This window comes from Mesoplodon bidens, assembly GCF_964165515.1.
Source record: "Mesoplodon bidens genome assembly, chromosome: 7".
NCBI lineage: Eukaryota > Metazoa > Chordata > Mammalia > Artiodactyla > Ziphiidae > Mesoplodon > Mesoplodon bidens.
In genome coordinates, this window is record NC_138164.1 from 9,091,739 (window position 1) to 9,115,406 (window position 23,668).

At 44.2% G+C, this 23,668-nt stretch overlaps 2 protein-coding genes across 4 annotated transcripts in view; one reads left to right on the forward strand and one right to left on the reverse strand.

The window, feature by feature from the left end:
• The window catches only part of SIAE (sialic acid acetylesterase), a 35,280-nt gene extending 26,375 nt beyond the window's left edge, over positions 1-8,905 (forward strand). For all 3 annotated transcript variants that reach the window (XM_081239450.1, XM_081239451.1, XM_081239452.1), the window contains 4 exons: positions 451-584; positions 4,744-4,901; positions 6,136-6,325; positions 7,740-8,905. In XM_081239450.1, coding sequence (XP_081095576.1) covers positions 451-584; positions 4,744-4,901; positions 6,136-6,325; positions 7,740-8,015 — 758 coding nt within the window. In that variant the 3' untranslated portion in view covers positions 8,016-8,905. The remainder of the gene's footprint in view (positions 1-450; positions 585-4,743; positions 4,902-6,135; positions 6,326-7,739) is intronic.
• A 2,915-nt stretch (positions 8,906-11,820) lies between these two features.
• On the reverse strand, positions 11,821-22,326 carry TBRG1 (transforming growth factor beta regulator 1). Its single transcript, XM_081239453.1, has 9 exons — positions 21,930-22,326; positions 20,175-20,245; positions 19,311-19,543; positions 18,591-18,727; positions 18,149-18,295; positions 15,046-15,143; positions 14,692-14,802; positions 14,141-14,283; positions 11,821-12,186 (listed from the first exon to the last, which is right to left on the reverse strand). The coding sequence occupies exons 1-9, from the start codon at positions 22,077-22,079 to the stop codon at positions 12,041-12,043; spliced, it is 1,236 nt and encodes a 411-aa protein (XP_081095579.1). The 5' UTR covers positions 22,080-22,326; the 3' UTR covers positions 11,821-12,040.
• Between the last annotated feature and the right edge of the window lie 1,342 nt (positions 22,327-23,668).

Sequence of the window (23,668 nt, forward strand, 5' to 3'; positions counted from 1 at the left end):
TAGCAGGGTAGTTTTTCTGTCTGAGCCGCTTTGGCTAATTTCTGCTGGGATCTCTTATGTGCCTTTGGCCACCTGGCAGGTTGTCTGGTGGCTGGATGACCTAGCCTGGCCTCTCCCTCATGTCTTTTGACTGGGGCTGTCTGTCTGCCGGGGCCTCCCGGTTCTCACGTGGCCTCTCATCCTTCAGCAAGCTAGTTCAGATATCATTTACATGGCAGTGTCAGGGTTCCAAGTGTATCAGGAGAGAACAAACCACAGAGCTGAACTGCTTTTCAAGCCTCTGCTTGCATCGTGTTTGCTGATGCCCCATTGGCCAGAGCAAGCACAAGGCCAGTCCAGGGAGACCTCAGGAAGGCCCGCTACCTAAAGGCATGCATAGAGGTTGGGGAGCAGTGTGTGGCTGCCTTTGCCTCTACCCCAAACTCTTCTCACAGTTTGGACTGTTTTTAGGGGAGTCCAATGTAAACTTTAACAGGGACCTGTACAATTGTACATTCCCTGCACTCATTGAAGACTGGCGCCAAACCTTCCACGATGGCTCCCAGGGGCAGACGGAGCGCTTCTTCCCATTTGGATTTGTCCAGGTATGTGCTGAGAGGAAGAGGGTTCATGGGCTTTGGTGTGGGGAGGTGCTGTTGAGGTCTCTTCCCTGGAATCCGTCTTCCTTTTTTTGCCCTCCTAGCTTGCCTGCTGGTCAAGAACTGAACATAACTTAATTCATCTCAGTTTACTGATGGGACAATTACATCTTAAAAAAAGTTAATAAGTAACCAATATTTCTTCTTATTGAAAAGCATTACATGTTCATTAAAGAAATATTAAAGAGAAAGGCAAAAAAAAAGAAGCTAAAAACACTTATAATTCCACAATCCAGAAATAAGCAGACCTCCTCTGCTCATATATTTTTGAAATAGGATCCATACCATAATACTGTATCATATCTTGCTTTTTCTCTTAAGGTCATATTGTGAACATTTTTCATGCCAATAAATATTAATCTCCAGCACAATTTATAACAATTGGAGGGTGCTCAGAAATATGGTTGTATTGTAATTTAACTAGTCTTCCATAGATAGGCTCTTAGGTTGCTTTAAACGTTTTGCCTTTATAAGCAGTGGCATGTTTATTTTCCTTGTAGCTAAATCATTGCACACATGCTTAATTATTTCCATAAGATAAATTCCCAGAAATGAAATTACTAGGTTAAATTGCACACTTTTTAAGGCTTTGAACATGTCCTTAAATTTTTCTGTGGAAATGTATCAGTTTGTATACATTTATACTCTTAGCAACCATGTGTGACAGTGTCCACCTCCCCACACCCTCCCGAACTTGCTGTTATCCCTCCCACCCCTGAGAATGAACCGCGCTCTTTCACTCACTCCCAGCCCACTGCGCATGCTCTCTGCCTGGAACAATCTTTCTCTCCCACACTTTCCTACCTAACTTTTATCATCCGTTAGCCTGGATATCAGTTAGGAAGCTTCTGCGACTACCCAGAGTCTGTCCCCATATGGGTGATTGCTTAGTACCCTTCACTTCCCCTTTTTACTTGTATGTACGTTGTGCACATGACCACATTTTCCTGGATCACATTTGTAGCCCCAGTATGACCTAATTGGTCGGCACTCATTAAATATGGCCCGACACACAAATGAAAAAGTATATCAAGAGAAACCATACTTTCAGTTAGCGGTACCTCGTCAGAAAGATTCTGCTTCAGCCTTGTCTAAAAGGAATAAACATATTTTACCAAGTTCATAATTGCCTTGCCTCACCTGTTCACGTGACCCCTCCGAGACCTAGATGTCTTAGCAGGGTAGTAGTTCTGACTTGTCTAGAACATAGGAATTAAACAAGTAAGGTGTTATAAAAACAAGGCCCAGGTTCGTGCCCCGGTCTGGGAAGATCCCACATGCCGCGGAGCGGCTGGGCCCGTGAGCCATGGCCGCTGAGCCTACGCGTCCGGAGCCTGTGCTCCACATCGGGAGAGGCCACAACAGTGAGAGGCCCGCGTACCGCAAAAAAAAAACCCAAAAAAACCCCGAGGCCCACCTCACAGCATAAACACAAAATAGGCTTTAATGTTTGAGTTGGACGCACCTACTTCGAGGCGTCCGCCTCTGAGTGTCCCCGAGATGCTTTCCTCTCACCATCCTCCTGTTCCTCTACCTCATCCCATTTCATGTACCTTTTTTTGGATAAAGATTTTTATAGACCTTCTTTCCACTTATAATTACTTCACAATCATTTTCTTTCTTCTAACATTTGTTTTGACTTTGAACGAGAATATTCTGCTCATTATTTTCAAAATAGCAACTCCTGTCACCAGTTCTGTATTACTGTTGGTGGAAACTATTTTTTTTGTCTCTCAGCCTGTGTACGTGGTGATTTGAATGTGACTTGAACCGATTCAAGCCAACAATATGTTTAAGTGCTTATTACATGCCACGAACTGTGTGAGGTACTAGAAATATAGCATAAAGCAGAGAGACCTGGTCCTTGCACTTGTGCATGCGGTTTAGTGGAAGTCCCTTAGCCTTGGGTGTCAACTTTATCATCATCAACAACAGTATGTTGGTTGGTTGGTTGTGGAAAACTGGGAATATAAATGTTTAACTTCAAAGGGAAATAGTAAATTCGGCAACATAATGGCTCAGAGCATGGTCTGGGGATTCGAATCCCAGCTCTGGCACTTCTTTAGCTATGTGATTTCGAACAAGATATTGAACCTTTTTGTTATTTTAAGTATTAAATGAGTTAGTCCACGTAAAGCCTGGCACAAGCTAGAAAATGTCAGTGTTTATATTATTAATGAGAGAAGTCAGAAAATCTGGAGGGACAGTTGGTGTGTAAAGGAAGATGAATTGACTTGATGGAAGGGCCGAGTGTGAAACGGTGGTGGCAGTAACTAGAGCACAGTTAGAGGCAGGACACGAACTCCGTGGAGAGAGCAGGGCTAGACACCTGTGTCTGAGTAGAGAGGTGAGTGGAGGCCCGGGGAGAGAGTAGAAGGAGCCGGAGTTGAGGGACTGGAGACCCTAGGAGTGTGCTTTTTTTTTGCGGTGTGTGGGCCTCTCACTGTTGTGGCCTCTCCCGTTGCGGAGCACAGGCTCCAGACGTGCAGGCTCAGCGGCCATGGCTCACGGGCCCAGCCGCTTCGCGGCATGTGGGATCTTCCCGGACCGGGGCACAAACCTGCGTGCCCTGCATAGGCAGGCGGACTCTCAACCACTGCGCCACCAGGGAAGCCCAGGAGTGTGCTTTTTAAAAAGGGTTTTGGAGGAACAGTGGAACACACTGCAGACTGCAGATGCTATTGTCAAGTCCTCCAAATGTGCCCACTTTTATATTCTTTGGCTATTATATGCCTTCTTTAGCAGTGATTAGTATTTCTACTAATCACTGCAGGAGACTGAGCAAGTGCCCTGCTTTATCTCAGGAAAAACAGGAATTTCATGCGAGTGTGGAGTCTGCTGCTGCCCCCATGAGGCCAGTGTGTAGTAGTGCAGCCGATGAAATAGTGGAGAATTACTGCAGGAATTCTCAGCAAACTGCCATTTTGAGACCACTTCCTAGGCTTGAGCGGCTGTTGGTAGCATTTCCCCTCAGCGCTTCAGGTTAGTAACTCACCCTAGACTTTGTTGCCATGATCCTCCTCATGGCGCTGGTTGGTGAACATGGCTCCGCATTCACTCTTCTTCTGGCTGTTGTGTGGGAAGTAGTAGGGTCACTTACTGGATCTTTTTATTGCCATTTTCTAGTTTTCATGACATTTCATTGTGCAGCTTCAGCACCTTTTATCATTTCATATGTTAAAGACAATTTGCATAAGAGATTTTAATAAGAATCAAGTGGTGGGGAAATGTACTCCTTCTCTTAGTGGGAGAAACCACAGAGCCGTATGGCAAGAGGGTGTGGCTCTCGGAAGGTGTGAAGAACTGCGGTCCTTGGTGCAATGTGCCTCGCGCTCAAGGGCAGATTCCTCCCTGCTTCCCTACAGGGCTTTGGCCTGTGTTGTACACAGAGTTGTCAGTGGCCGACCTACTGCTTTGTAACAAGCTACCTCAGAAGTTCGGGGCTTACCGCCTCAGCCACTGTGTTTGCCCCTGATTCCATGGGTTGGCCAGGCAGGGAGGGCTCAGCTGGGGTGGCTCATCTCTGCTCTGTAACTTCAGCCAGGCTTGCTCATGTGGCTGCAGTTTGAACCGAAGGATCTAGAATTCACATGATTGGCCCCTCAGCTGGGACGGCTGGGATATTAACACCTCTCTCCTCATGACCTTCCAGTTTCCAAGGCTGCTCTCTCCACATTTCTCCAGCAGGGTAGCTGGACTTTGGTTACATGGCCATCTCAGGGTTCCAAGAAAGTGAAATCTGAAGGCAAGGGCTCTTGAGGCAAAGCCTCAGAAGCTGCACACCATCACCTCTGCCGCATTGTTTGTCAGAGCAAATCACAGGCTTAGCCCAGGTTCAGTGAGAGGAGAAATAGACCCCACCTCTTGCTGAGAGGGGTGGCAGAGTTCCATTGCGGCGAGGGGGATGAGAGCTTCAGCCACGAGGGTGAGAGGCTCCGTAAGTACGTGTTGGATGAGCACGGGAGTCAGTGAAGCAGAAGCAGGGTCTTCTTGTGAAAGACTCTAGTGTAGGTTTCTTTTTAAAAAATTTTAATGTTTTTCCAGCTTTATTGCAGTGTAGGTTTCTGATGAAATAAAATACTGATGCACAATGTCTACTTTCTAGTTATCTTCATATTTGTCTGGTGCAACCCCGAATGATGGACTTCCCCAGATCCGCTGGCACCAAACAGCGGACTTCGGCTACGTTCCTAACCTAAGGATGCCCAACACTTTCATGGCCGTAGCTATGGATCTCTGTGATAGGAATTCGCCTTTTGGCAGGTGGGTGCTTCTTGGGCTTTGTTTGAACAACAATACATGTTCTTTGTCTGTGGCCTTCACTCTGATGTTCACTTGTGAGGGGGCCTGAGGATTGGACATTAGAAGCATGATTTATCAATCATTCACACTGGATGTGCTGCAGTAACCAAAAACCCTCACCATCCCAGTGCCTTGATGCCACGGAACCTTATTTCATGTTCACACTCCACGTCCAAATAAGGTCAACAGAGAGGCTTTGCTCTCATCGTCATTCACAGATCCAGAGCGACAGAGGCTCCAGGGTGATCTGTGCTTCCACATGCACCTACGGTCTCACGTTGGTAATTAAATGCTTCCACCCAAAGCAACATAAGTCACTTCTGCTCACATGGCACTGGCCAAAGCAAATCCCATGGCCATGCCTGTCTTCAGTGAGAGCAGGAAATGGAATTCTACTGTGGACTCAGAGGGGGACGACTACCCTGATGTAAACAGCCCCTATGATTACCACCCGCTAGCTGTAGGATACCAGGGGATTTCAGTGTGAAATGGAGCCCAACACAGAGTGTCTGGATTATAGCAGGAGCCTGAATGAACATTTCTTTCTTTCTAAATCTTTTTCTTTCTTTCTTTCAGCTGCGCTGGGTCTTTGTTGCGGCGCGCGGGCTTCTCTAGTTGTGGTGCATAGACTCTAGAGTGCGCGTGGGCTCGGTAGTTGCAGCATGCGGGCTTAGCTGCAGTATGTGAGATCTTAGTTCCCTGACCAGGGATCGAACCCGGGCCCCCTGCATTGGGAGTGTGGAGTCTTAACCACTGGACCACTAGGGATATTTATTTAGTTTTGAAAGAATGAATGTTTATTGAATGAACAAATAAAACCTAGAGGGGACCAAGTAATGAACAGCTGATTCAGATGAAACACAGGACTTTCAGTGGTTGCAGCAGTCTTACGAGAGCTCTCCTAGGTTAGTTCCAGTACCTGCCCTCCCTCCCTCCCTCTCTCCCTTTATTCCTTCCTTCCGAGGAGTCCTCGGTTATTTCAAGGTTTCCGACCCATAGAAGGCCCAGAGCCCCATCTGTGGTTACAACTCACCATTTCTCTTAGGCTGACTCGCCACAGATCACTGGCTATTAGATTCAGTCAACTTTATTCTCACCTTCTTAAAGGGTGCTTTGTATAAGATTTCCTTTTTTAAAAAATGTGATTATTGTTGAGCCCAGACCCAAAGTTCTCTACCTCTTCTTTATCCTGTAGCACACACCCTCGAGATAAGCAGACGGTGGCCTACAGGCTGCACTTGGGGGCCCGTGCCGTGGCCTATGGGGAGAAGTTGACCTTTCAAGGACCACTGCCTCAGAAGATAGAACTCCTGGGCGACATGGGGCTGCTCAACCTCACGTATTCCCAGCCAATCCAGGTGCAGAGGCACAACAAGATATTTGAGGTGAGAACTGCAGAAACAGTAGGGGTTCATCCTGTGGGGGGGGGGTCGGGATTTCCTCCACACCGAGGCCCACCTCTAATTATAACATGACTACGAGGCAGGTTTTGGTTGGTCAGGTGCTGAGTTTATCTCAGAGCAACAAAAAAGCAGCTACTGATTCATTCACTTAGAGGCAATTTTGATGAGACCACCAAGGAAGGGAAGACGTGCCCACATTGAAATGATACTCCTTTTGCGTTTTCCCTCCCAGAGCAGCCATCTTTGCGTGGGAAAGGGCCCGTGGCTTTATCTGTGGGCACCTATTGAAAGGACCCTCGCTCCAGAACGTTTCCTTCATCCGTAGACATCTTTTCTTTGTTGCACTATCCTAAATTCTGATTTTCTTTTGAGTTGAGTCTCTCCTTTAAGAGGTTGAAGCTTGGTGATTTGCAACTTAGTATGAATTACTGTAATGGAACTCTGTACTTGCTTCTAATACCTGGTGAGGATCATTCCACTGTGGAACTGGGGCTATTGATTAAACAGCTTATTTAGGAGTCTTCTAAGGTCGGGGTTGGTGGTGGAGGCATTCCCAGGTGGAGCATTTAAATGTCTTTGGGAGCCCCGAAGTTGTTAGGCTGTGGTGGGTGGTGAGTGAAAAGAGGGCATTGGAGGGGGGATGAAAGAATGTAGAAGACAAACTTTAATTACACAGGAGTTTATCTAGGACTGTTCCTCCTCTGGAATCCTAACCAGAGCATCCACCTGCCTCAGGTGCTTCCTCAGCACCTACTCCACCTAGCTTCTCTGCATGCTGGGTTTTAGGTGAATCCTAGCTCCAAGGAGTCTGTGTTCTGAGTTCTCCTCTCTAGTCAACAGCTGGCAGGCTGCCCATCGTCTGGACCTGGAATCTTAGCTGGGACCAGGACAGAACTGAACCTTGGGAACTGGGTATTTCATGCTCCCTTCACCAGATGGATTGTTTTCTGACTTGAGACCAGCTCACCATCCACAGTTCCTTTGTGCCCCTTCTTCATTCCCCAGCTCCTTTGGGAGCCAGAGAGCAGCACAGCGGTGGCTCACTTCACCCAAATTCCTGCCTGCTTTGCTGTTTGGCTGGAGGATCACGGGAAGGTTGTTCAGGGGAGCCTTCCCTGAATGTTTCGTGACTATGCTGCCTTGTCTCCCTCAGTAATTTCATGTTTTACTTATTGATTTAAGCTATTTATTTTAGCACGTGAACTTTTATTATGGATCTGTGGCTGTGCTGGCCAGGACCCAACCTGGACTCAGGTTTGTTCTGGTCACTGTAGGAAATGTGTCTGTGGCTGCGAGTGGCCGCTTCTCCTCTTTCAGTCTGTCTGAAGAGTAGTCCCGCCTCTTGGCATATCCTCCTGACTGTCCTAACTGTTCCTGTTTATGACTCTCCTGTTAGATCTCCTGTTGCAGTGACCATCAGTGCAAGTGGCTTCCAGCTCCTATGGACACTTTCTCCGCCCAGACGCTGGCCCTGAATGTCAAGTCTTGTCATGACAGCCTGGTTGCTGTCCGCTATGCGTGGACCCCATGGCCTTGTGAATATAAGCAGTGTCCCCTGTACCACCCCACCAGTGCCCTGCCAGCTCCTCCCTTCACTGCTTTCATTACAAACCAGATTCCTGGGTATCGCAAGGTTGCTAAATCATTCCGTTGCAGTATGATCATATCTTAGACCTAAGTGTGGATCCTTTAGATTTGGGCATTTAGGAGTTTAAACGACAGCTATTGCTTTTTAATGGAAATGAACAGAACTGCCTCATTGACAGTGCCCGGCTAGCACATGGCTGTTTCCATATTCTGAGATGCCAGAGCTGGTAGGCAAATGAAACGCTTGTCTTTTGTCCTCCAGTTGGGCCAGGTATCCATATTAGACTAATTCCAAACTACAAACAACTTGAATCTCAATGTCATTCACTTCCCTTATTACTGGGAGTGAAATGTCTTTAACACTTTTGTCCCCTTACCTCCAGACCGTGGAAACTCAGGGTTGGAAGAGATTTTAAGGCCATGCAGGCCAGCTAGCATTTATGTTTTTTTCTATAAAATACGAGAGGTGGTTATCAAATTTCTGTATAAAGTTTCCCTTCTAAACTTCCCAACAGTTTTTCCTCATGTGGAACTGAAATGTTTCTTCCACTACACCACAATCTTTCAGAGAACTGATTTCAGCCCTATTTTGTTCCAAGCTGAAAACAATTCTATTCCTTTAGTCTAAGTAATGATAATGTGAATATTTAACAGAAAGAAACCAGAATCATGTGAAGGCATTTTGGGAGGCGCTAAGGGACGGCCTCAAGGAGGGAAGAGAAAGGCGAGGTGGAGCAGCCCATGGGGAGGCCATGTGACCGCAGAGGTCACTGAGAAGCAAACAGAGATATCAGGCTCTTTAAAGGTAAGAGGTTTAACTATGAAAAGGACAATCCAGCTGGAAGAACAACGTGAGGCTGAAAGTAAAGCTACACGATAAGCATTTAGAAAAATAGATGGGGCAAATGTGAAAGAGGGCTTTTGTGTATACTATTAAGAATCATAATGCTGTTTATTGGTTGATTAAGAACAGTTAAAGGGGGCTTCCTTGGTGGCGCAGTGGTTGAGAGTCCGCCTGCCGATGCAGGGGACACGGGTTTGTGCCCCGGTCCGGGAAGATCCCACATGCTGCGGAGTTGCGGGGCCCGTGAGCCATGGCCGCTGAGCCTGCGCGTCTGGAGCCTGTGCTCCGCAACGGGAGAGGCCACAGCAGTGAGAGGCCCGCGGACCGCAAAAAAAAAAAAAAGAACAGTTAAAGGCACTTGACAATTGTCTGTAATCTCTAAGAAGCTGGAAATAAAAGTATAATCATTAGTCACGTGTACACGGTCCCCTCTAGTCAAAACTGGGTTATGAATGGGCTTGCAAATTGTCCTCTGAAGCAGAGAAAGGAGTGAGGCTTATCTGTGGGTAGTTTCCATTCCCTTAATGTGAAAAATGAGAACGAAAGCACAAGCATCTCTCTCGCCATACGTGTCCCCAAGGGGCCCTGGTGTAACTGAAGAGCAGGAATGCTTCGTCAGCGCCAGGATCTTCGTAAAATGCGAAACAGCTACGCAGCTTGCGAGGAACTCTGCTCCTTCGAGGACTTCGCAGCGCACGGTTGGCTCCTAACAAACACCCAAACCTTGGCCTCTTACTCATCCGGCCTGACGGGAGCCACGGACCCGGTAACAGACTCCCAGCCTGCTGTCCACTCCTCCTCACCACAACACTCACGCGCGGGGCGGCTGTTCTAACTTGGGAGAAGCTAGAAACAGTTAAGCGCCCCAGGCCCAGGTTCCCTTCACCCCCAGTAAGCTAGGGCACACGGTGTAAAAAGTTAGGTTTAGGTGGTGGATATCTTAATGAAAAGTCATATGAAAGTTTATTTTTAATGGTTGAATAATTTAAAACATGCTGTGGGAATTCAGTTTCTTTCCCAAATGAAAATAACTTTTTACTGTTTGAAAAAAATCGAATTCATAATCACTAGGGAAGACTTGGATGCTAAAGAAAAGTATAAGTTAGTAGAAATCACCACAAAATTCATCATTTGGAGACACTTAACATCTTGGTGAACATCACTTGATTTGTTTAGGTCACATTTTACATACTACTACATGGTATATTATTTTTTAATCTGCGTTTTGACTTACTCTAGCAAAATAATTTTCCTATGTAAAGTGAAAACAGATTTAGTTTGTTTCAGTTTGTGGGAGCTCCATATTTTCTTTAACCAATTTGCCATTAGTGGACACAGAGGGTTTTAAACAAATACTGTGATAACTGTTACGTGCAAACACCATACCACACTTAATTCCTTAGGGTCCTTAATGTGCAATAATGGGTTTAAGGATAAATATGTTTAACATTTTGATACCTACAGCTTAACCCTCCCAAAGGGTTCAACAGTTTACATTTCCACCAAGGCATATAGTACCATTTTCTCCCTCATTTTCACTGACATTGGATGTTGTCAAACTTAAGAAATCTTTAACAATCTAATAGATGAAAAGATTTTTTAAGTATGCTAGCTAGGGCAGTGTTTTTCAAGTTACTTAAAATGATGATCCATAGTAAAAACATTTTACATCATTCCATGTATCCCCATGTGTATTGTGTGAATGGTAATATAAAGGCCTATATACACACTATAGTTGAAACCAGTTTCAACCTTTGACATGTGATGCATTCCAATATGTTCTAACTGTCTTCTAATTTAATTTTAAAAGATGTGGGTCTTGATTGCCTAAGTTTAACAACTAGTGTGTTGAGATTTGTAGTTTGAAAGACACTGTTTTAGGAAAGCTACAAAATGAATACTTAGTAAAGTAAACCGCGCACTAACTTAACATAAATTTTTTTTAATGTCCTTCTTAGAATGACGCTTACTTTGAATCTGTGATTAACTCAGGCTGTAACAGAATGGAAAGATATTGGTTATGTGATAAAAGCAGCATATACCATTTCTGTGTAAGTGCAAATGGCTTCAGGCACCTTATGCAGAGAAAAAAGAAAAACATTAACAGTTTTGAGTAGTCTCCTTTCTATCCCTGATTTGCTATTATCCAAATTTTACTATTTTTTTTGCACTGTAAAAGCTATACAAACTTGTAAGACTATAATTAAGAATCATAAAATTAATGTTAGTTACTTTAGTTTCTGATACTTTGCAGTGGCCAGTGTGATGTGCTCTAAATGCTGCATCTGATCCCTCCCTCTGCCGTCCAGATATAGTCCTGTAAGATGCTAGGCCCATTTGTTTCCTCCCCCGTTAGCAGCTATGGACGGTAGCACAGTGACAATCCAGTTCTCACCGCCTTCCCCATTCTTCTACTTCCGGGGTCCTTTTGTTCCTTCCCATTCCAGCCAGCCCTGGTACCGGGCTGGGTGGGCAGCGAAGCATCCCACAAGGCACCGTGGAGTTGTACTGGCTGGGATTAGGTGTTGTGGTATGCCTCTACCTGAATGCTGTAAGTAGAGTCCAAAAATTTCAGTTATACAGAATGCGGAATTACATCATTACACGACTAACGAACTGTTGGGGTGAGTCTGTTACGGAGGATGGGAACCAATCACGTTCTATCTAAATGTGTGTTATCATGTGGTTTAGCTAAAAGCACATTCTCCAATAAGGAGCCACAAAGGGAATGTAGGAAGGGTTAGAGAGGATTTTTTGATCCCCTTGTGAAATGTGAAAAAGATGAACATGGGCCTGGGACTGGACCTTGCAGCTTGGGGATAAGCAGGATTTGATTGTGGTGACGCTGACATGAAAACAAAGCAGCAGCTGGTTGCAGGGGCTGCGACTTAATATTCACTGACCTAGATCAGAATCAAGGGTGCAAGGTTGTCAGAATCTTACTACCTTCCTCATGAGTCAGCAGCCATCTCTCCCTCTGGTTTACAAAGGACTTAAGTTTACCTCAGGCAGAGCTAAGCCAAAAGATTATATCCTGATTACAAGATGAAAATAAGCAGAACTGTCAAGAAAAATTTATTACTAAAAATAAAGCAGCTGAAGTTTTTCCCAGGAAAGCTGTCACCATGGGAACCTCCGCGACAAAATGTGTTAATTTACTACCTTCTTCACTTGAGTCGCTGCCTTCTTCCATATAGTCTTAAGTTTTAGTTTAAGTTAAAAAATCCATCCTGATGAAAATGATGTGGTTATCGATCCCTTCTTGTTCAATCTGAAGACTGAGTTGGGCTACACTGCGACGGAGACTTCAAGTGCTGTAGGTGAGTATCTACCAAGGGTTCATGTGTCAGCAACATGCGTTGATAAGAAGACACAAAGGCTGTAGGCTGAAGCTCTGGGAGGTCCAAGGATCCTGGAGAAAAAAAATTCCTTAAGTTCCACTGCTGCCTGGGAATCTCAGGAGACTGGCTTGATCAGACACATACATGTCCTTTTAATTCTTTCAACACTTTTGCATCTGTCAGCCCAGTTCTTCCCTTGTTTGGTAAGACAGGACAGCTATTTACTTTTACAATGAAGAAAACTGGCTGAAATACAGCAAGTGGTACTGGAAAAATTGGACAGCCATATGTAAGTCAGTGAAGTTACAACACACCCTCACACCACATACAAAAATAAACTCAAAATGGCTTTAAGACTTACTATAAGACATGACACCATAAAACTCCTAGAAGAGAACATAGGCAAAACATTCTTGGACATAAATTGTACCAATGTTTTCTTAGGTCAGTCTCCCAAGGCAATAGAAATGAAAGCAAAAATAAACAAATGGGACCTAATCAAACATAAATTTTTGCACAGCAAAGGAAACCATAAACAAAATGAAAAGGCAACCTACGGACTGGGAGAAAATATTTGCAAATGATGCAACTGACAAGGGCTTAGGTTCCGAAATATACAAACAGCTCATACAACTCAAAAACAAAAAAACAACCCAATCAAACAATGGGCCAAAGACCTAAATAGACATTTCTCCAAAGAAGACATACAGATGGGCAAGAGGCACATGAAAAGATGCTCAACATCACTAATCATTAGAGAAATTCAAATCAAAACTACAATGAGGTATCACCTCACACCAGTCAGAATGGATCATCAAAAAACATACAAACAATAAATAATGGAGAGGATGTGGAAAAAAGGGAACCCTCTTGCACTGTTGGGGGAATGTAAATTGATATAGCCACTATGGAGAACAGTATGGAGGTTCCTTAAAAAACTAAAAATAGAATTATCATATGACCCAGCAATCCCACTCCTGGGCATTTACCCAGACAAAACTATAATCCGAAAAGATACATGCACCCCTATGTTCACAGCAGCACTATTTACAATAGCCAAGCCATTGACAGATGAATTAATGAAGAAGATGTGGCATATACACATACACACACGCACAGGAATATTAGCCATAAAAAAGAATGAAATAATGCCATTTGCAGCAACATGGATGGACAGAGATTATCACACTAAGCAAAGTAAGAAAGAGAAAGAAATACCATGTGATATCACTTATATGTGGAATATAAAATATGACACAGATGAACATATCTATGAAACAAAGACTCACGGACATAGAGAAAAGACCTGTGGTTGCCAAGGAGGTGGGAAGGATTGGGAGTTTGGGACTAGCAGATGCAAACTAGTATATACAGGATGGATGAACAACAAGGTCCTACTGTACAGCACAGGGAACTATATTCAATATCCTGTGATAAACCAGAATGAAAAAGTATATATGTGTATAACTGAATCGCTGCTGTACAGCAGAAATTAACACAACATTGTTAATCAGCTATACTTCAATAAAATATTGAAAAAGAAGAACAAAACTGGCTGAAATAGATCAAGTGACTTGCCTGGGGTTACACAGCATAGTAGGCAGAGACAGAGAAGTTAATTCTATCTTCTTATTTCTAGTCCAGAGCTCTCCCTATATGACTCCTATGCCGGATCCCCTGATCACTCATTTGTGGGAGGGAATCCATGGAACACAGGCAGGACCAAGGCCATGACCTGATCCCCTTTACTACATCTGAAATTTCAGTCCCACAGTAAACTTTCCCTTGTATTCTGCTTAGGTCTTATTTAGGTTAGAAAATGAGATGCCCTAGTTTCTCGGTGAGCCCCGCCTCACCATGATCTCAGCCACGCCCTGTGACTTCTGCGAGGGCTGCCCATGGCCGGAGCAGGGAAAGCTTCTATCACTCACTGCCCAGATATGGGGTACTCAGCAATGAATGAAGAGGGGAGGGTTGCCTAAAAATGGCCAATTTTCAAACCAGAAGGGAAAAAATAAAAGATACCTTGTAGAATGGGATCATTATGATCTTTATGGAAGGTCTGTCTCTGAAAGGCTTCAAAGCTTGTAGCTGCATCATTCTCTAGCTGTCCTTGGGGCGGCAGACTGTCTCCAGGTTTGCACACGTTGAACTTCACCCACTGGTAACTGCAGGACCAAAGGGATCATTACTGAGTTGTCTGTTGGCCATACAACCCATTCTTCCCTCCAAAGGGATCAGGTATTTTTTTCTTTAGGTCTCTCCCATATATATCTGAAAAATGTATTAACTAACCAAAAATGAACAGCACCCAGACAGCCTTCTTTAGTGACACTTATTCTGCAGGACTTCCCAATCCATTTGCTGTCATGGTGCACACAGGTGATAACAACTTCAGTGCAGTGGGGTACTGGCTCCTGCTCGCCATCCAGGGGCCGCAGAGGACCAATACTGTGCCTTGTGCACAGAAGCAGCTCATTAAATAGATGAATGAGCAGAGCAGTGACCGCCGGTTTAGGTCCCTGGCCCACTGATCATGGGGCTTCTTTCAAGGGAATGGATTTGACCCCACTTACTTGACGCATTTTCGAGCTCCTGGACAACTCTGGATCAGGTTGTGGATGGTTGGATGAGAAAACCCAAAAAAGTCAGCTCCAGATGGATGCACGTTGGGCATTAGTTTCCCCCTAAATAGGAGAGGGAGAATTTTAGCTTGAGAGCTGAGAGGGAGATGAGAATGTGGGCATGAACACACAGAATAAGCTTTCCTCACTTGCATACTCTGAAGACTGTAGCTGCTAAGACATTCAAAGGACACAGGATAGCTTTCTATAAAATAAGGGATCTCTACTCATTAAAAGCAAGAGAGAAGGCCTCAGTATACCCAAAGTGATCTTTTTAGCCTGTCTCCAAGCTGTTGGTCAACTTACACAGCAGCACTTATGGTCTTGAGCAGTTCTGCATGACAGGCGTCTGCAGAAGAGCTGACAATGGCATTCTGGGGATCATCTTCAGGAACAATTTCAAACTGAGAAATACAAAGGAGCAATGAGGTCAGTCTTCGAGGAGAAGGTGGTAGAGAGGGTCATGCTACTGCTATTACTCTTTCTTCACTCTGGAACCTGAAGCTGAGTATATCAGGTAGGAGTATACCAGGTAGGAGGTGGGTACCATCTAGAGGGCTGTTAGAAATTCCAAGCCAAGAAAACAGAGAAAGGCTTTTGACTGTTTAATTTTATACCCTTTGCTTGACTCCTCTCCAAAGGCCAACACTTAATTTCTTATATACCTTTCCAGATGCTTTCTTATCCACTTACTTACATTTGTAAATATAAATACAAATGGTATTTTAAAAACAAATGAAATCATTCTCATATAATCTTAGATTTACTTTATAATGCCTAGGAAGAGTATAGGCCATATTGACTGCAAATCGCCATTTCACTTTACTTTTTGAGTTGTAAAATATCCTATTTATAAAAAGAAACTGTTAAATCAAAATTATACTAATACTGAGGAATTTCTGCCAAGAAAGCATTTTTGTAACAAGTGCTATCTACCCAACTTAATTCCTTGACCAGTTTTCTATAAAGTTCATGACTTTTTGCAAAAAAAAAAAAAAAATTCCTGTAACAGGTTCTATTTAGTCAGTTAAATTCCTTAACCAGTTTTCTATAAAGTTCAGTTAAGCAGTTTCCAGTTTTTCAATGTTTAATAAAATTATTCCACACAGAATTTATTTTCTGTATATATATATATATATTTTTTTCTTTTTCCCCCCAGTGATGTGCATTATTGATCATTTTTTTAGAATGCAAAAGCAAACCTGAGTAGTTTCTACTGCTGTTAGTTTTCTTCTGTGGTTATTTCATTTGATTCAATCTTCCTGTGTCAATTTTAGAGCTCTTTCAATTTTGTCAATAATAAATTATCTTGAGAGTAGTTTTAGTCAATGGTTTTGTTACTTCAGTGACATGCTGCAAGTCTAACATTGTGATGGTTTATACTGATTTCTCAGCTAAATCATGAAAAAACCGTAAACAATTATCTTTAAATATTTCAGGATTGCTCTTCTAGTTGGTATTGATCATGCCAACTCCAATTTTTTATATTGTGTGTAAACTATATATTCTGTTTGAGCAAAGAGCAATTAAAAGGCCAAAATGTAGTATTTTGGTTTGGGGAACTTTCCCTACTTCATTCTTTTAACTGCCGTATAATATTACACAAGGTGGATATATCTTAATTTTTAACCATTCTGCTATTGGTGGGTATTTAGGCTACTTTTAACTTCTTGCTATTGCAAACAATGCCACAATTACATTGTTGTACATAACTCTTTTGTTCTCATTTGCACATTTCTCTAAGACATACTAGAATATCTAGAAGTATTCTGGATCAAAAGAGTCACACATTAAAATTGATATTGCCCAGCTGCCTTCCAAAAAAGGAACTTTACAAATTTTCCCTCCTACTAATGCCATTTGTACTTATTTTCCTACATGCTGGCCAACATTTGCTATTATGTATCTTATATTTGCCTATGAGAAAAAATAAGATCTTTGTTTATTTGCATCTCCCTTAACTACTAGTAAGGTCTGCTCTCATCGACCATCTGCACTGTTTCTGTGAAATGCCTGTTTTATCTGACTGCTTTTTTATCTTAGACCACAAGAGCACTTTATCTGGATATTAATCCACTGTTACATATTTTCTTGTTTGTCGCTTTTAACTTTGATTATGGTGATTTTTGTCATTCAGAAGTGTTTAAAATTTTAATAGTCAAATCTGTTACTACTTTCCATTATGGCTTCTACTTTTCACATCTTGCTAAGGAAAACCTTTTCACCTCATCCTAGGATTATAAATATATTGTTCAATATTTTTTAACATATTTATAGTATAAAACATTTTATAAAGCTAAAGCAATTAAAAGTCATACTGGCATTTATAGACAAATAGATGAAATAGAATCGTCTGGAAACATACTCAAGTATTATATGTATTTAGTATATACTAAATGTGTCACTTGATGTTAGGGGAAAAAAAATTAAAGCTCACAATGTAACTGAAAATAATGTCTGGGTGGGTTAGTGGCTTAATAAAGGAAACAAAAAAACCCCCAAAGACTGTTTTTTTTTTTTTTTTTTTTTAATATTTTAGCAATTTGTCTTTCAGAGGAAATTAAGGATCAGCTTGTCAATTACCATTTACATTCTATTGGGATTTTGATTAGATCTTCCTTGAACATATAGATTTGTTATAATTATTGCTACAATATTGAGCCTGTTAGAGCACTTTCTAAAGAGAAATGCTGCATGGCCAAGGTCATCCGAACTCTCAGTGGCATCCGACAGTGTTCTAACCAGGACAGGAGTGATGCAATACTGTCCACATGTGTCAGGCAGGCTCTCAGCTTCTGCTCAAAGGTTCCTTCCCTTGCTTCTATCTCCTTCCACCCCATTTTCTAGCGATCTGTAACATCATCAGACAGTGAATACTGGAACTCTGAAAATGGTTTATTTCCCCCCAATGATCAGAGGAGACTGGGAAAGTGAACTGTCTTGAACAAGAGCACTGAGAAGGATGAACAAAGATACTTAATACGACTAGGACTCAGGTCTCCCAGGTCCTCAAGATTACGTGCAGTCAGAAACTAATATGCAGTTTCTCTGCTATCTCCATCTCGGTCCCACCCGAGTTGGCAGAGTGTCAAACTAATCTTCCCTGAATGTAGGCCTGCACTTTACAAACAAGCAGCTTGATCAGGCCTCATGTGGTCACCATACTGACATTAGCACCAGCCCAGTTCAAGGGAATGGGTGTCAGTAGGACAATCATACAAATGCAGATTCACATCCCAGCTCAAATCACTTATTAGCAGAGGTGTGACTCAGGGCCAATCACTTTCTGCATCTTACACACTATCTACCTTGTAAAGTGTCTGAATAGGTAATATATATTAAGTGCGTGTCACAGAGAAGGTCCTCAAAAAACAAAAAGAAAACCAGCAGTTATTCTTCGAGTGGGTACCTGAGGCTGTGTGCCACCGTCCTTGATCTGACAGGTGTACAGACACTCCTGGTCTGGGCTCTTCATGCTGGCGTATGCCCGAGTACTGCAGTAGCCCACGGGGTACATGGCACCCTCGTCATGGAAGCCAGGTCGGTCGGTGATGATCTATAAAAAAAGATTCCCCCAACCTGCCACTGAGGTCACCAGAGAATGCGGAACTCCAGGGTACTGTGGTAGCCTTTAGAACCACCTTGGGGCTGCAAAGAGTGACTCAAATCAGAGAGAGAAAGAGCATAGGATGTGTAGCAGACAAAACCGACCTGGTTTCCTAGGGACTGGAGGTTTTCTGGGGTTGGTTTGGATCAGCACGGGGCTGCTGCTAACGGGAACAGGGAGGGAAGGCTCAACCCCACTCCCGTATTTCTGATTCTCCTCTCTCTTTATCGCTGGTCTCACTCACCTCCCCCAGGCTATATACTGTTAGACCCCCCAGTCCGATGGGGAACACAGGCCGTCCTGAGGGATCCAGGGCAATGGGCTGAACCAGCTTGCGAGCACCTGTCTCCATTTTCTTTTTCTTGGATGTTTTCTTCAGAACTGAAACGCAAATCTGGGGTCACCCACTTTAGGCCCTTCCCGGTGTTGAGGGGAAGGGAAAACTCTGCACGATGCTAAGAGCAATAAGCCAATCCTGGTTCTACACACGCCCTGAATGGGCACATGGGACTTTTCCCCAAAGCCCTGAGTATCCTTCTAACCCACCCACCTGGCAGTAACCAATTTTGGTATCAGTGCTTAGCATCTAAAAGCCTTATACTTTTTAAAGCCTCTGACTTCATTTATAAGGTCAGCAATTTCCCAAGTCATCTGTGTGCTCAAAAGGCCACCAAGCCCATTTCCCTGCCTCTAGGAAAGACTGGACTGAAGGCACTCAGAGAGTCGGGTGTGTAGGAGAAGGGGGAGGCCTTGGCCTGCTCCCATCACGTTTAACCAGGTCTAACTGCAATTCCGCCACCTGGAGTGGCTTTAAGACACTTGGTTTTCAAGGGCTACCAGGGCTGCTTAAGGACCAGGTGAGAGTTTAAGTCATCTCTGTGGCCGAGTGTCTACCAGTTAGTACCAGGTCTTCGTCATTAGTCGTTGAGCCACTGGGGCAACTGATATCCCCTCCCCAAGGTACCTTCCAGTTTGTTGTTCTCTTTGCCTTTTTCTTTTTTCTCCTTCTTGGATTTCTTCCCAAATGGTTCCTCAGCTCCAGTGCTAGGCCCAGAAAGCGGCCCAGCTCCCTGGATAGTTCCCACAGAGCTGGCCACACCGTAAGTCAGGGGCAAACTGGAGCTGTGGGAAGGAGCTGCAACCTGTGCTTCCCCTTCAGTTAGAGCCTGGAGCTGAAGGAGCTTCTTTAGCAAGTACCTGAGGTGGGGAAGGAAAGGGAGCAGAGGTATGAGCTTCTGTGTTATCACAATTCCATATTTTATTCAAGTACTGGGAAAAGCCAGAACCATATACAAAGATTATTGCATTCACAAAAATAAGGTTCGTATTGGACCCCGGGAAAAACGAAGCTCCAGAGAATAATACTTCAAGAAGCTAAGGATAAAGGATTATAGCGTATCTCTTTTGCATCTGGAGAGCTCTTCTAACTGGATGTTGGAAGGTGTTAGGCTTCTGAAGGGCACATACCATGAACTGCACATGTACATATACTCACGGAGTACTATATATGGAATAAAGATATGTAGAATGAAATGCAGTTTCTTTTATCCCTTGGCTTTTATGACTGCAGAGTTATAATAAAATTACTTATAAGATGTGGCAAGAGGGTTTTGTCAGAGAGATGAATAGAGCTGTTTCATCATCATGGTCCAGCACGACCTGGGTAAACAGGAACCAATACCATAGGCTGTGACTTTCTCTGTACCAGATTAGTGGCCAGTGGGCTGTGCAAAGCACAAAAATCCCGATGGAGGAAAATTCTTAGGAGCAGAAACACCATATCAATAACCAAAAAATGTAATTCTGAACGCAAAATGAACCAGCTCACCGTCTTTCTTCTTTAGCTTTAAGAAATTTTTCCTCAAGACGAGCAATTTCATCACAAATAGCAGCATTTTCCTTGAAGAAAATTTTGAATATAGTCACACAAAACGAATAAAAGATCAAAGTATTATACCAAGAAGAGGAGCTATATTCCAAACCAAAGAAGTCTGTGTTGCTGGGTGAGAAGGAAGTGCCAGTCTACCTTGCAGAGAAACTGTAAACAAACCCATAAGTAAAGGTCGGGTCAAGTTCTAATGTGGGCAGAGTAATTAGATAATTTATAGAAACTGGGGCACCTTCACATGAAAAGGGGGAGCTATTGATGATTTTGCCAGAACAATATGGCAAAGTAGGGCTGTCCTAGGCAAACCAAGACATATGGTCACCTTAATTAGGGGAGCCTTTAGCAAAGAAAAGGGCATACTGCTCAAATCATAGATGCTTAAACTCAACCCCTGTAAATATGGGGAAGGTCCATTCCCAAGTGCCTTGACTCTTGGGGAGCTTACAAAGTGAACCTAACCCAAAACATCCCATGCAGTATGAATCTTAAAGAGAAAATATAGATGGAACAAAATCAAGTCGTCTATAAAATTCTTAAATTTCATAACCTATTTATGTGTATTCAAGCATCAGCTTTCTTTACTGACGATTCAATCTAGTTCCCAAGCATGAGTCCTGAGGGGACTGCTCCAATCTGGATGCTCCAGAGTTGGGACCTCAGACTTTGAATGATCAAAACAATATCCTTTTTCTTCACAAAACCTTCTGCATAGACGTGGTGGAACCAGTATCCTAACAACATAGGTGCCAAGCTTTAGGTACCTTTGACATTTAGGGAATAAAAGAAAGGTAACATAATTAGATACTAAATCCTCTTAATTCTGCTTTTCTTATTTCTCTCCAGTGTACATGGCAAGTGCCAAATAAATGTTTTCGGAATGAATGCTCTGATTTCCAAACCTTCCCTTATGCTTCCAAAAAAGCTGAGGGATGTTCTAGCTTTTCGTAGAAGAAAAGGTAAGGTAGTGGTGATTCAGATGTGGGAAGATATTTGAGACACTTGCTATTTCCAAGCATTGAGGTGAGCTTGAGCAAGCCAGAATATTATAACACTTAGTTGTGGCTGGAAAACCATTTCATTCATTCAGTAAACCCAGTGCCTCTACAATAAAAGATCGGGAAGACTCAAAATAGGTTAGAAGGGGGGATATTGAAAGCTTCATGTGCCTGTTCATGGAAGGGGTCAGTTATGGGTATGCGGGGTGCTTGGGAAACAGGCTGCGTAATGGAAGTACTAAAGAAACTAGAATCAGGTGTTTGCATTGGAGCCAGGGCTCTGACATAGTGCCCTCGAGCAAATCATCTCTCGGGGCTTTTAAGTGCTGCTACTTTAAAAATAGCGTCTCATTCTCAGGGTTCTCTGGAGGCTCAAAGGCATTTCCAAGAGTTCTGAGGTAATAACGATAATGACTAAAACTTATTAGCACAAGTTCTAGGTACCGAGCGCTTAACTTTCCTCATTTAATCTTCATTAAGTCTGCAAGGCAGTTATTAGCTCTCATTTGCAGATGAGGAAACAGGATTACAGGAATTACGTAATTTGTCCAAGGCACGAGGCTAACAAGAAGTAATGTACAATGTAAAACCTAACACTATATTAATACTGTCACTCTGGGAAGGGGAACAGTTCGGGGAAAGATTTCGCGAGTTAGGAGAGGCTCGAGGCTGAGAAGGGCTGAGCGCCGGTCACACTCACAAACACCGTGGCTTTGGCCGCTTTGCGCAGCCGCAGGTACTTGAGCCGGTACTTCTCGTTCTGGCTCTTCTTCGGGAGCTTTTTCATCCTGGCCTTGCTGGACTGCAGCGGGGCCCGCGGCGAGGAGGCCAGGCCGCCCAACAGGCTCATGGTCCAGCCCCGCTACGGGGGCTCCAAGGAGCGGCCGGCATCAGCTCCTCGGCCGAGGAGTGGCCCCTAGCGCCGGCTACGTCTGGTCTGGGCTGGTGGAAGCGGGCCGCTAGGAATCGACCTCTCTAGAACATTCACGAGGCGCAGGGCCGGCCACAAATCCTGCAACCGAACCCGGCTCCCGGCACCTCCTTGCACTTCCGCGTCTGCCTCGTTAGTTAGCCGTGACCGGAACTTACATCACGGCGCCGGCTGCGCGTAACTTCCGGGGCTGGGAGCTGGGTCCTCCGGGTCCGGCGGATCCTCAGCTCCGGAAGAGGGGAGGAGAAGGGGAAAGGGAAGGGGGAGGAGGGGGAGGGAGGGAGAGGGAGGGGAAAGGGAGGGGAAAAGGAGGGGAGGGGAAAGAGAAGAGGAGAGAAAGGGGGAGGGGAAAGGGGAGGGAAAGGGAATGGGAGGGGGGAAGGGGAATGGGAGGGAAAGGGGAGGGGAAGGGGAAAGGGAAGGGGAGGGAAGGGGAGGGGAAAGGGGAGGGAAGGGAAGGGGAAGGGGAGGGGAAGGCGGAAAGGGGAGGGAAGGGAAGGGGAAGGGGAGGGGAAGGCGGAAAGGGGAGGGGAGGGAAGGGGAGGGGAAGGGAAGGGGGAAGGGGAAAAGGGGAGGGAAGGGAAGGGGAGGGGAAAGGGGAGGGGAAGGGAAAGGGAAGGGAAGGGGGAAAGGGGAGGGAAGGGAAGGGGGAAAGGGGAGGGAAGGGAAGGGGAAGGGAAGGGGGAAGGGGAGGAGAGGGCAAAGGCGGGGAAAGAGAAGGGGAGGGGAAGGGGAGAACCCGGTGAGGAGGAGGGCGGCTGGAAAGGACTCCTTGAGACTCGCGTGTGTGTGTTTAGCTGAGGCGTGTTATTGTTGAGCTAAAGACGCACAAAAATCTTCCCGAAGCCAATCTCATACACGCTTCCGAAGCCTACCCACTGCGCTTCAGCACCACTTTTCCACACTTTATACAGACTGGCCTTCCGGACTGTAGGATGCACTCCAACGCATTGCTGGGACTGCTGCTTTCCCTACTTCCTTTCTTTATACAGCTCGCATAGATGTTTCTTGAGGGCCCGTTACACTGTCCTTTTACTGGGAGCTGGGATTACAGTGGTGAATAGAAAAAAGTCCTCTGCTCTCAGATTAGGACTTAGTAGGGAAGATGGAAGATTTAACCGGCACTTTTAATGATATGCTTGCACTAAGGAGGCACTGAGTAAATATTTGCCTAATGAAACAAAAAAGATGTTTCTGTACCTAAACTTATATGTATATAGCTCTAACTTTATAACCAAGTTCTGTCTAATCATCAAATAAATAGACAGTTCTTTAGAATGCAGTATTGGTAAATGAGCTGGGCTGGAAGGCAGAAGGCTTGTAGTATTCATTTTTCTCCCAGCAATGCCACTAACTAGTTGAGTGAGCCTCTGGGTCACAGGTTTTTCCTCTCAAAACTGAATATAGTCTTTAGAATAATGAGGTGGATAGTTATAAACTGAAAGGTACTCTACTGATACATAATTACCATTGTATATGCTCAAAATTTAGACTTCTAGAATTGTATA

Coding starts and splice junctions, on each gene's coding strand:
- TBRG1 (XM_081239453.1), bottom strand. CDS start 22,079: ATGAGCCTGTTGGGCGGCCTGGCCTCCTCGCCGCGGGCCCCGCTGCAG. Junction 19,544..20,174: donor AAAGCTAAAGAAGAAAGACG/GTGAGCTGGTTC, acceptor TCCCCACCTCAG/GTACTTGCTAAAGAAGCTCC. Junction 12,187..14,140: donor TAATGATCCCATTCTACAAG/GTATCTTTTATT, acceptor TTTTTTCTCCAG/GATCCTTGGACCTCCCAGAG.